Source organism: Gymnoscopelus microlampas (genome assembly GCF_963454915.1).
Source record: "Gymnoscopelus microlampas genome assembly, contig: SCAFFOLD_50, whole genome shotgun sequence".
Lineage (NCBI taxonomy): Eukaryota > Metazoa > Chordata > Actinopteri > Myctophiformes > Myctophidae > Gymnoscopelus > Gymnoscopelus microlampas.
Window position 1 is genome coordinate 127665 of NW_028155546.1, and position 13097 is coordinate 140761.

The 13097-nt window shown below is 40.4% G+C and overlaps 1 protein-coding gene across 1 annotated transcript in view; it reads right to left on the minus strand.

The window, feature by feature from the left end:
- LOC311041396 (protein NLRC3-like) overlaps positions 1 to 13097 on the minus strand; it is a 126815-nt gene that overhangs the window by 95951 nt on the left and 17767 nt on the right. The window contains exons 3-4 of the mRNA XM_084086307.1: positions 6691 to 6737; positions 3517 to 3671 (exon numbers count right to left, since the gene is read on the minus strand). Of these exons, the coding sequence (XP_083942433.1) occupies positions 3517 to 3653 (137 nt within the window). The 5' untranslated portion in view covers positions 3654 to 3671; positions 6691 to 6737. The remainder of the gene's footprint in view (positions 1 to 3516; positions 3672 to 6690; positions 6738 to 13097) is intronic.

The following is a 13097-nucleotide window of genomic DNA, read 5'->3' on the forward strand; positions in this document are numbered from 1 at the left end:
AAGAATATGAAGTCAGTATGCATTACACAGCTCCAGATCCTCGGGAGTTTTTTGCTGTGTCAGCTAACAAGGCAAACCTATTGAGTTTCCTCTGTGACGAATGGTGTGAAAATGAGAAACTTAAGTCGGCCCTTGGTCCAACACATCTTTACCTGGGTGGGGGGTTTAAAGAAGAGACAATGAGTGTGGTGATCAAGGAGGGGTCTATTGAAGATGTCCCTGCACTAGAATCCACACAACAGGAGGCTGATACAAGAATAATACTCCACACCCTGTACAGTGTCCAGAATGACAAAGTTGACAGAGTTGTCATCCATGCCAATGACACAGACATCATCATCATGTGCCTTTACTATAAAGCAACCCATCTCAGATGCCTTCCAGAGCTGTGGGTGAGAACAGAGCAAAATTCATACCTTCCTATCCATCAAATGGTCTCAGCACTGGGGCTCGCACGGTGTCGTGCCCTGCCCTTTATCCATAGTTTAAGTGGCAGAGATACCACCAGCTATCCCTTCTTCACTGGGAAGAAGGCATGGTTCAAGGCCAGCATGTGTCTGGATCTCCCTGCACTTGAGGAGTTTGGTGAAAACTCTTCTGATTCCCTCTCAGATGACGTCATCAATCAAGCACAAGACCTCACAATTGCTGTATATACATCCAAAGCGGACCACCCGGAGGATTTTGACCTGAGTAAGCTTAGAGTGTACAAGTTCCTCAATAATAGATCAACCCTCTTAAAGCTGCTGCCCCCGACAGAGAATGCCTTTGACCTGCACCTGAGAAGAGCTGCTCTAGCAACCATAATAGATAAATATGCACACATCGCCAAGCCGGATATTCCCTCTTTCGCAGAGTATGGATGGTCTCTCAGTGCTAGCAATGCAGTCCCCCTTGCATCTACCGAGCCAGCCTGGGCTGTGTCAATGAACAAGGCAATATCATGCAGCTGTATCAAAGGCTGCCAGAAAAACTGTTCCTGTGCAAAGAAGGAAATTCCATGCTACTTTGGATGCCGTTGCCAGGGACTGGAGACACGATGCAGCAGGATCAGTGCAACACGTGACAACAGTGATGGTGAATAGCATTGTACCATAGTATCATTGGCTTTAGAAGCAGGCAAGACAGCACCATAGAGGTCAAAATGAACCTTTTGTAGGCAACCTCAAATCCGCTTTTACTCTGTTTGTCACTAAGTAGTCTATATTTTGTTATGTTACTTGAATGCATACCACTATGTTAATTTGTATAGCCCTAAAGTTGAAGTTTTTGGCAAGTCTTGGAGTGTGCATGTGTCTGTTTATATTATAGTTAGTTTATTAAAATGATACATAAGATACATTGTGGGCTTTTTCTCAGATTTTTCACTGCAATCATCCCCACAACTATAGATAGAATCTGAGCAAAAATGTAATACCATACATTATTTATGACTGCAGCCATATTGACAACATAGAAATGAAAGCTCAAACTGACCAAATGTGTTCATATTGCTTAAAAAGCAGACTTTTTGCCATAACAGTTAGCTGTCACTGTAAAAGTCATAGTAAAACTCATTTACGGGTGGCGTCCATCTTGGAAATATGCAAAGTAAAGGTCCAGACACACCTAATCATAAAAATAAGTATTCCATTGAGTTTCTCATGCTCTGAAACCATGAAATAGACACCAAGTTTGCATTTCTAGCCCATCTGGTTCAAAAGTTATCGCCAAAGCTATTTTCTGATAGGGGCCAATATTGAGGCGGCCATATTGGATTTCCAGCAAAGAATTGACCGGGTTGTCCATATAGGTTGTGATCCTACTGGGTCATAGATATTATTTCTGGTGGCCAACCTTTGATGGCAGGGCAAATGCAGGTTTCCAAAAAAAGGGGGGGTTTGCCCCCTGGGTAGTTGGTCCCATTGGAAACCTGAGGTTGTCTGGAATCAAATGTTATCTCTATCTTTGGGCTAAGTCTAAATTTGAGTGTTCCACAGTCTCCGAAAGACAGTCTCGCCGGCGTTCCAGCCAGCCATCCCGCAGGTCTCATAGGGTTAATAAAACATTGAAAAAAACACACTTGGGACCACTTTTTTCTTGGGATCATCAAAATCCCAATATTAGAGGTCCTATGGATGCCAAAAATCAAAACTAGAAAAAAAAATAAGCAGTCGCGCGTGGACCCCTCCTAGGGCCTCTACTACTTCAGCTTTGATTCCTGAAAAAACTGCTCCACCACCAAATAGGCCACACCCACTTCATCAACTACTTTAATTGGACACAGGTTTGTTTAATTTATAAAAAAAAAAAAGGAGCAGTGTGATGTCCAAAAAGTGTGTTATATAACTTTTAATATGTTGTTGGCTATGAATGAAAATCCGCCTATAGAGAAAAATAACATGTCAAAAAATATAAAAAGCTGCTCCTATGGAAAGTCTATCATATTTTTCTTTACTTATATTGGCCCAAAAAACTATTTAGTATAGGTAAGGTTTTGCCAACTTAGTGGTAGCGATATCTCGTCTGGCCCAAGGACTAAATTTACTAAAACGCTCATATCTCAGCTTCTGAAGAAAAAGGCCTCTTTTTGGTGAATACCAAGCTGTATTCAAACTCATCTAGCTAAAGGGGGTGCTCCTTCCATTCCGACATCTCACCACTCCGACTAGTGGCTTCCGCGTGCGGTTAAGGTTAGGGTTAGGGTTAGGTATAGGGTTCGTCAACGTCGGAAAGGCGACATGTCGGAAAGGAGAAATGCACCCAGCTAAAGAACGGAGCATGGTATCAACTCACTTTTTTTTCAGATGAAAGAAGAGATTCTAAGCTTCTTTTTTTTTAGATATTCTATTGTTTTCATAGTCCTAGTACAAAATGTTCTGTGGGCCCTCAAAAATGAGTCCGAATGGTCAAAAACCTTGACAGTGGGAGAGCCATTTCTAGAAAACCCCTTTGCAGTCAATGTGTTAACATGGTTCATTTGATGTCATCTTTATATAGTTTAGAGAAAACAGTGAGTAGATGCTAAATCAAATAATACATAAACAAACGATTCATTTATTTATTTAATGAATAAATTAATTAATACATATTTGAGGTTGTTCCCTTTAGAGGTCGCCACAGTGAATCATCTGCCTCCATCTCGTCCTGTCCTCTGCCTCCTCTTCTTTCACACCAACTAACTTCATGTCCTCTTTCACTCCATCCATAAATCTATGAAGACCTATTTCTATAGCTTATTCATATATATATATATATATATATATATATATATATATATATATATATATATATATATATATATATATATATATATATATATATATATAGTATTTTTTTAATGTCCAAATAAATGTATATATTTAATTACGGGTTTCGGGCTGGGGTGGGCCCAATTATGTATCGGGCGTTGGGTCGGGCTGGGCTGACATTCTGTCAGGCTGGGTTGAGCCGGGCTCAAATATCTAGGCCTGATTAAAACTCTAATGCAATGTCATGTTCTAGTGCTGTGTATATGCTATAGGAGGATTCACATACTTTAAGTGTGGAGGTCCAGGTTCATTACTGAAGGGTGGAGGGTCATCTTTAGACACACAGCTGGCTGTTGGAGGCTCTGGTCTGTGGATGTGCTGTTTGTCACTTCCCTCCTCCTCTCTCTCCACAGACTCACTCATCTTTGGTCTTTATTTAACCTGTCAAGTTTACAGGAAATACAAAAAAATAGAAAATAGGAAATTATGTATAAATGTGCAACACACACACACACACACACACACACACACACACACACACACACACACACACACACACACACACACACACACACACACACACACACACACACAGAGAGAGAGAGATGCATTATGAAAACATTACATTAAAGCACCTTGACAAACATGAAAACATCATTATGATTCTGATATGAATAGCATTAACCACATGAACCCCTACAGTATATGCCTATTCTGGGGGGAACATTCGCCAAAAAAGTGCATTTATGGACCGTTATGGTTATGATCGTATTAACTATCAGCTATAAGTGTATAGGGTTCCAGTTTCAATAATGTGTCTGCTCATTTCTTTGTGTCATCACTTCCAATTGCATTTGTTTATCCTGTATCCTGTGTGAGTTCTCTCTCCTGATTGGATAAACTCTGTATCCCAACCTGAAAATGCATGTTGTGTTTACTAAAGAGCTACCTTACATTAAATGGTGTCAAACCTAACCAAGTGGTCAGTCTACTTCTGAGACAATCACTTTAAAACTACAGCAGAGAAATCACACATCAGTGTAGTTTTACAGTTTGTCCAATAGATGGAGCACATGGACCACATTAAGGAGGATAGACGGCCTACAAACACAGTTAGACATTTATGTTAAGTACAGTTAAAACATGGATTGTGGTTGAAGTTGGCTGTGTGAAATGGAGTGTTTTCAGACCTGGGGAGGTGAGGCTGTTTTGTTCACATTATGAAACAAATGTGTGATCTTTCAAACTCTGATAACGTTTCCTTTTAGCACAATAACTCAGACTCTCTGACAGGCCAGTCCAGACATGTCATCAAACACAGTGAAGGAGAATGAATTAATGTTGGTATGTGAACTATTTATGTTTAATTAACCCTAACCTTAACCCTCACCCTAACCCTAACCTAACCTTTCATTATATGAAATACTTACAGACCACATCATCTGTTCTGTATGAAATATGGATTTAAAAACAATATAACCATTATGTCATTATCAGTTGATGATGTCATACATTCATACGATACAATGTAACAGCAACATGTAAAATGAACTGATCCCAGTCTAGTCTCTGTCACTCTGTTGTTGTATTGATTCTACAAGTAGGTCTAATAATACATGTTTAAATGTAAGTTACATTTATATGATTAAAAATAAAGTGATATTTATTAAAAAGGTTTGTTGAAAAGGCTATAGGCTGTTCTTTCTCATTTTATTATTTCATATTATTTGTGTCATCACTTCCTATTTCACTTGTTTATACTTTATCTTGTATGAGTTCTCTTTCCTGATTGGATAAAATCTGTATCCCAACCTGAACATGCATTGTATGTTTACTAAAGAGCTGGAGAGACATGGAGACTCCTGTTACTGATCAATTAAACACTCTATAACAATGATTAATGACAGATTATACAACAGGTAGTTCCGACCAAGCAATCTGATTGGTTGAAATAGCTTTCTAGCCGTGCTTCAAACCAGCATCATAGCACGGGCCTAATCACATTAATAAATCACTCCGCACTGCAGTCCAGTCCGCACCTGATTAGACCATATATGGCACAGCTGTGCTGTGAAGTCACGCTGTCCCACGGTAGGAAAACAAACAGACAGTAGCCTGACCCACCGCCGCCACCGGAGAACAAACAGCTATGCAAAATGGACTATGTTGTTAATTTGGTGGATTTACGGTTGATCAATGGTTAGAAGGTTATAAATATCCTCCTGTGTAAAGTAAAATTACTCCCATTTCGTTAAAGGTATACGCGGGAGTTCAGAGGTAAATAAACACCAGCAGTACTTTTCCCCGACCACCAGGGGGTGACGCAGGAGGGAGTTCCATAGCGAGGTACTTTTGAAGGGATTGGTGCCCGAAAACAGGTTGCTTTATTGGGATACAATATGCGGAAATTCCCGCCCTGCTGGTTCTCTGAATTTTTATTTTTAAATACGCTCTTTCATGATAAATTGACCACATATATGAAGTTAAACAACTAAATTCTATCCACACGCTATCTTAAAAGTAAATTCTGTGCCTCAAAAACGAAGTTTGAGAGCGTTTTAAAACCGAAAGTAAACGTTCATACGGACACGGACGCGCACGGACGCGCACATGCGTGCGTTAATTTACGTCCCGGACATAAACATAGAACACATAAACATTAGGGAAAATACGGATTTCAGAAGGAGGACTGTGTTTCAATGGAGGAAAGCACCCCAGCATCATTATATAGTGGCTGATAGAGGGGAAAAAATGCTAAATATATATATATATATATATATATATATATATATATATATATATATATATATATATATATTTTAAATTTAGGCTTAATGTTCCCTACAATACCTTTAACAGTCCAGTAGCGCGGCCAAAATAACTGATCTACAAGCTGACAACGCGTCGCGATGGCGACGCGTTGTGAACTTGTAGATCGGCTATTTTGGCCGCGTGACACGGTCGTACGACGGAGCATATAGCCTACTGGAATTCATTCCACTGCGCAAGCATTGATAGCTCAGCTGTGTTGATGAGACGGTGCCTCAAACTCAAAGCGCTGCTACAGGGACTATTTAATGTCTCTCAGTCAAAAACTCTTCTCTTTACAGGGAAACGGACAATAGCGAAACATTTTTATTATTAATTGCCCCACAATATGAATACATTTGGATGTGTTTTGTTGGTAACTGTTGTATAATCGCAATATTACACTCGAGGGTGTGCTTTACCTTACATTATTGGCACTTCAGTGATGCTCGCGGAACTCGGCTTCGCCTCGTTCCTGACCGCATCACTGGCGTGCCAATAATGACGGTAAAGCACCCCCTCTCGTGTAATATTGCTTAAATATAGAGCTACCACTTATTTAACAAAACAATATCATTACCCTACCTTTAAATGATCACAGTAATGTAATGTTTAATGTAGAACAATGTAGAAGATAGTTTTATATTCTTACTGAGTGGAAAATGCTGCATGGCTCTGAAACCCCTCAATAGAAACATCCTGAGAGAGAGAGAGAGAGAGAGAGAGAGAGAGAGAGAGAGAGAGAGAGAGAGAGAGAGAGAGAGAGAGAGAGATATGCATTAGGAAAACATTAGAGCACCTTTACAAACATGAAAACATCATTACATCATTATTAATAGCTTTAACCACATGAACCCCAGCATGTCTATTATGAGGGGAACAATCACCAAAAAGAGCCGTCTACAAGCTCACAATGCTTTGTTGTGAGCTTGTAGATCTGCTACAAGAAACCTAGGTCATTTTTTAATGATAATAATAATGTCTCAGATTTATAGAGCACTTTTTAAAATAATAACAATGATAATATCTCAGGTTTATATAGCACTTTTCTAAGTACCAAAAGATGCTTTACATGAGAAAACAACAAATAAAAACTACTTTATTAGGTGAAAAAAAAGGCTAAGAAAAGTCTAAGACTAAGGAAAAAATCTATAAAAAAACAGTGGAATGATGAGAAGAGGGGGGTTAACTGAGGACAGTCATATTGAAATTAGGTTTTAAAGGAGTAGTTCACCCAAAGAAATTACTTATTTCCTATCATTTACCCCATGAAGCACTGGATTCATGGATATTCTTTATAGACAATAATTTGATGGTAATAATAAAGACCCTTATGTCTCCGGTAGGAGACACAGAGAGTCTCCTTTGTGTCTCCTACTGGATACATAAGAGTCTTTATGTTGTTTCACCCACTGTTTCACAACATGTAAACCTGTGATGTGACAATAAAGATGATTGTGATTGTGTCACGGTGTGTGTTAAAGTACAGATGAACCCAAATGCAGGAAACACAGGCAGAGTAAGTTCCAAGTATTTAATAGTGACCAGACAAAGGGATGAGGCTTACATTGGCATGAGGCAGGCAGAGGTCAAAAGCATACAAGCAGTCCAAATAAGACAAACCCAACCAAAGAGGCAGGTAGAATAAACAAAGTCCAAACACTGGCAGAAGGTCAAAATCCAACCTAAGTATTAAAGCCAAGGAACACTAAGCATAAGCACTGAACAACAACTAAGGGTGATCAGGATAATACACAAGTAACATTGGTTACAATCTGACAATGAATGAGTAGAAAGAGTCCAGTTTTATAGGCAGTGTCTTGATTGGGGAAGTTACCACAGGTGAGTAATGAGAAGGGAACTGTTGGGCTGATGAGGCAGGTGGAAACAGGTGTGTAAATGGGACTGAAGGGTGGAGTCATAGAATGTGGGCGTGGACAGGGCAAAGAGACATAACAGAAAGAGAGAAATAGACAGGTAGAGAGCCAGACCGTGACAGATTGAATACCTTCCTTATCCTACAATTATATAGAGAATTACAATATGTAGACATAAATCCAGGTTTTTACACAGCATTAAACAGTGAAATTGATCTTGTCTTGTCCTGCTCCTCTGTGGATGAAATGTTGTTGTTCACATAAACTGTGGATGAAATGTTGTTGTTTACATGAAAACTGTGGATGAAATGTTGTTGTTTACATGAAAACTGTGGATGAAATGTTGTTGTTTACATGAAAACTGTGGATGAAATGTTGTTGTTTACATGAAAACTGTGGATAAAATGTTGTTGTTTACATGAAAACTGAAGTTTTCTCTCCATTTCATTCATGGATTCATCTTATAATATCTGTTACATGTTTGTGCCAGTAGATGTCACTGTAACCCCACAAACCAGGCTCTCCACACAGCGGAGGTTTTCATTCTAAACTGACCGGTGTGATCCGGTCTAGAGCCCGCCTTCCATATCCAGCAGTTTGCACTCACACATAGAGACACACGGGCGGAAACGGAAGGCCTACAAATTCACGCCCACTTTTGAGATAGCGCCGCTACTCGAGGTCCGTTAGAACGACGAACTGCAGCTCTCAATGCATTCCCTATGAGAGGATATGAGAATTAGCCTACTTTTAAAATTATCCTGCATTAACTGGAGACGATATTGATTTAAATAAAAACATGTTTCCAAATGTATGGAGTGTCTTTGTAAACATATCTTCTTGTTTTCTTAATAGTTGATTTGTTTCACATTTAATTTGCCACTTTAACAAGTTACCCATAATGTTAACACAGCAGAGGGTAGACGGCAGACAGACAAGTTGTCGCATTTCAGTGACATCACTGTCTTTACGAGCTCCGAGCGCCGACCAGTGGTGTACCCACACTGTAGAGGCAGGACAGGCGGTCGCCTGCCCAACTAAGATCTCGCCTCCCCAAAAAAAAAACAAATAACCCGAAAATGTGTCATTGCGTGCTTAATGTCCTCAAAGTCACGCACCCAACAAGCTTTGAACTGAGCAGATTGGACCTTCTGTTCCAGAGATAATGACCAAAACATATTGAAAACGTCCACTTTCACCAGTTTTCTGGGTATTGAAAACCTCAAGGGATTCGTCCGTGACGTATATACCATGCGACCACTTAAAGTCTAGATCTCCGATGCTAGCGGTTTTGACATACTGATGGAGTATATTATAGTATATTGTGGGTAGTATATCGAGATGACAGATATGGGACATTAAAAAGGACAAATCAAACAAATGGGACACTTTATTAGAACACCAAAAAAGTCGCTACAGCCTCAGTAGTTAACCAATGAAATGACGGTATTTTACAATGCCTCTCATAAAGATTGCATTGAGAGCTGCAGTTCATCTTTCTAACGGACCCCGAGTAGCAGCGCTGTCTCAAAAGTGGGCGTGAATTTGTAGGCCTTCCGTTTCCGCCCGTGTGTCTCTATACATGGACTCTGTATCCGCTCCACAGAGCGGATCAGCAACATGTAAAATGAACTGATCCCAGTTGTTGTATTGATTCTACAAGTAGGTCTAATAATACATGTTTAAATGTAAGTTACATTTATATGATTAAAGAGTATGTGATATGTAAAAAGGTTTGTCAAACTAGTTATAGGCTGTTAGGATAAGGATAATTCCTTTTAACAGGTCGTTCATGAAAGCCCTTGCGGTCTTGTTTCCAATGAGAACCTGTGAGCAATTAGGGGTTAAGAGTCTTGCTCAGGGACAAATTTCATTTCATCGACACATATGCTGACCTGGCCGGGAATAGAACCTGCGGCAACCAGGGCCTCTGGCTCCGTAGGCGGGCTCACTAACCACTCAGCTATGGCCGCCCCCATGTTCTGATAGTACTCATTTCTATAGACATTTATAATGTTTACAGTGTTCCAGTTCCAATTGTGTCTGATCATTTGTATTATTTCATTCTATTTGTATTTGTGTCATCACTTCCTATTTCACTTGTTTATCCTTTATCTTTATGAGTTCTCTTTCCTGATTGGATAAAAGCTGTATCCCAACCTGGTCATGCATTGTATGGTTACAACTGTTCCCAAACAGCACACAAGTCAGTGCACTTTGTTGTCAACAGATAACTAACAGATAGCTGCTATGTTTCACTGTAGGCAGACAGACAATGACTAACATTATGAGGGTGAGGACAAGAAAAGGCAAACTAAAATAAATACATACTGTATATAAGAGGGAAAAGATCATCTAGAGCAGTGCTTCTCAACATGTGGGTCGGGACCCCCAGGGGGTCCCCACATGCTTTTTTTTTGGGGGGGGGCCCAGATGACAGTGAAGTGACCATTTAAGGACTTTTAAGACCTTTTTAATACCTAACTAAAAAAGAAAGATAGAAAAGAAAAGAAAAAGACCATTGCTGCATCAAAAGTAATCAACAAACTATACTATAAAAACTGGTCAAACATTGGCCGAAATAGTCAAATAATATCAGAAAGAGGCAAACATTGTGAAAATAGCAGATCTAAAAGCTCACAACGCCTCGCATTGCGAGGCGTTGTGAGCTTGTAGATCTGCTATTTTCAAAATGTTTATCTGTGGAACCGAGTCTAACTAAATAATGCCTCAACTCCTACATTCCAAGTGCTTGTCAGGCAGAGTGCCCCCCCGTCAGGCATCTCGGACAAACAGACGAAAAAATAAATAAAAAATGTAATGTCTTCTTCAAAACATGTTTTTTTTTTATGTATTGTTTTGCCTAGTGAGAGTTAGAGGAGTTCCTATTGTATGGTGTGTGTTATATGAAATGTGAGCTTACCATAATCACTGTAATGCTTATTCATATTCAAGGGCTTTTGGAGAGAAATGAGACAAACTGCAGTCACAGCACTGCAGAGGGGAGGCGTGTGTGTGTGTGTGTGTGTGTGTGTGTGTGTGTGTGTGTGTGTGTGTGTGTGCGTGCGTGCGTGCGTGCGTGCGTGCGCGTGCGTGCGTGCGTGCGTGCGTGTGTGTGTGTGTGTGCGTGCGTGCGTGTGTGTGTGTGTGTGTGTGTGTGTGTGTCAAGCTGGCACTCGCTGACGCTCGTTAATGTTACATGAAGGCTTTTATGTTTCTGCACTGTCACATAGAACTACATCTAATACAGTGGTTCTCAAAGTGGGGTCCGGGGACCCGCAGGGGTCCTTGAGAGAGTTCCAGGGAGTCCCCAGCTAAATGGTAACCTGACCCTGCCAGATGGGGCGGTATTGAGTAACCAGGTTCCTCAAGACAGCTACATCTGAGATTGCTCAAGGGGTTGAGCTAACGCCGTACCGCTCCCGGTACGGACCAATCAGCGTGAGCTAAGGGCGGGATCTGGGCAAAAGCGGCTGTGACGCCATATAGAAGCGTCTGTTGTTTTGTAGTTTCTTCACTAGTCAACATGGCCGCTACCCTGAGCAACACCGATATGACGATAGATGCTGCAATAACATTAGTTATTTCTCAACTGGACAATATTTCTTCTTTGAAAGAAGAGCAAAGTTTGGCACTGAAGGCTTTTCTGCGTGGAAAAGATGTTTTTGCTCTCCTCCCGACTGGCTTCGGCAAGAGTTTAATTTACCAACTAGCTCCACTGGTAGCGAAAGAACTGGGGACGAAGCCGAAGCCTATATTGATCGTCGTGTCTCCTTTGACTGCCCTCGTAGCAGATCAAATCAAAGAGGCTACGAATCTGGGACTCTATGCTGGGCAACTCGTAGATAATGCAGCACACACCGACATCCTCGACGGCTGATGTCAGCTGGTCTTTGGTAGCCCGGAGACGTGGTTACTGGAAGATAAATGGCGTGATATGCTTTCCTCACAAGTGTATCGTGAAAACCTACTGGGCATTGTCGTCGATGAAGTTCACGTCGCATACAAATGGTAAGCTAAACGCCGTTAAATGGCTGTATAGTGTAATTGTTACACTACACATACACTGTAATGTTAAACTGTAAAACAAAACAGAGCAGCGTGTTTCTAAATACGGTTACAGTAGTTCAAAGACGAAGTGTTGTAACATTTTATTTCGGTCAAACATTATATTATAAACAATAAGCTAACACACACAAACAGACCAAATGTTAAACACAGATCTTACTGTAACTGTATTGTTGTAATGCAACTATGCACGTTACTATTGCTGCTACCTAGACTCAATGTAGGATTTATTTTTCTTTCAACCAGGGGACTGGGAGCAAACGGAAAGCCAGCCTTCAGAGAAGCCTTTTCCAGGCTGAATGAACTAAGATCCATAGTCAAAGAAGGTGAGTTTTGAAACACAGTAATGCTACATGATTAAATACATGATTAAGAGTAGAGCCAGGGCATGTCTGCTGCAGCTATTGCCACTCTGTATGTTCATGTGCAGGTGAAGATTGTGACGAGCCTAGCCCCAAACATGAGGTAATAGAACAAGATGCTGGCATGCAAGGGAAATGTAGAGTGGTAACACAAGAGGACAAATCTCTTATCCGGGAAATGTTAGAGGAGTATATGAGTTGTTTAGAAAAAGACACAGCACATGTCTACACTAGCAAGTCAGCATGTACTGGTTTCAGTGCTGAGCTCATAGATGCAGTAGTAGAACGCTGCACACACATATTTGACTTGTCTTACATTCTTAGAACCCTTCCTGTATTCAGAAAAAAACATGCAAGAGAAATTCTGCTAATCATCAATGAAGTCTTTGGTGACATTGAGGATGTAGAGCCTTCTTCTCAAGAGGATAGCTTCACTGAGCCAGACATCGATTACACAGGGTATGTTGATGAAGATGATGAGGACTTTGAGATGGGAACACAGCACAGCAGCTCAGAATCGTCTGACGAATAAGCAGTTGGCCATTAAAGGCTCTTATAAGACTCACATTGGTTGTCAATTAAAGCTGTGGAATATTTAGTTGACTGAATGCTCATGATTAAAATGGTTTTGTATGTAATTTGAACATAAGCAAGTGATTAAAAGTTTGTCGCTGCAAAAAATCTGGTGTTGTTTCTTTTCCAGGTATGCAAATATATCACTTTTAGATTGATAACCTTTTATCACAAAATAA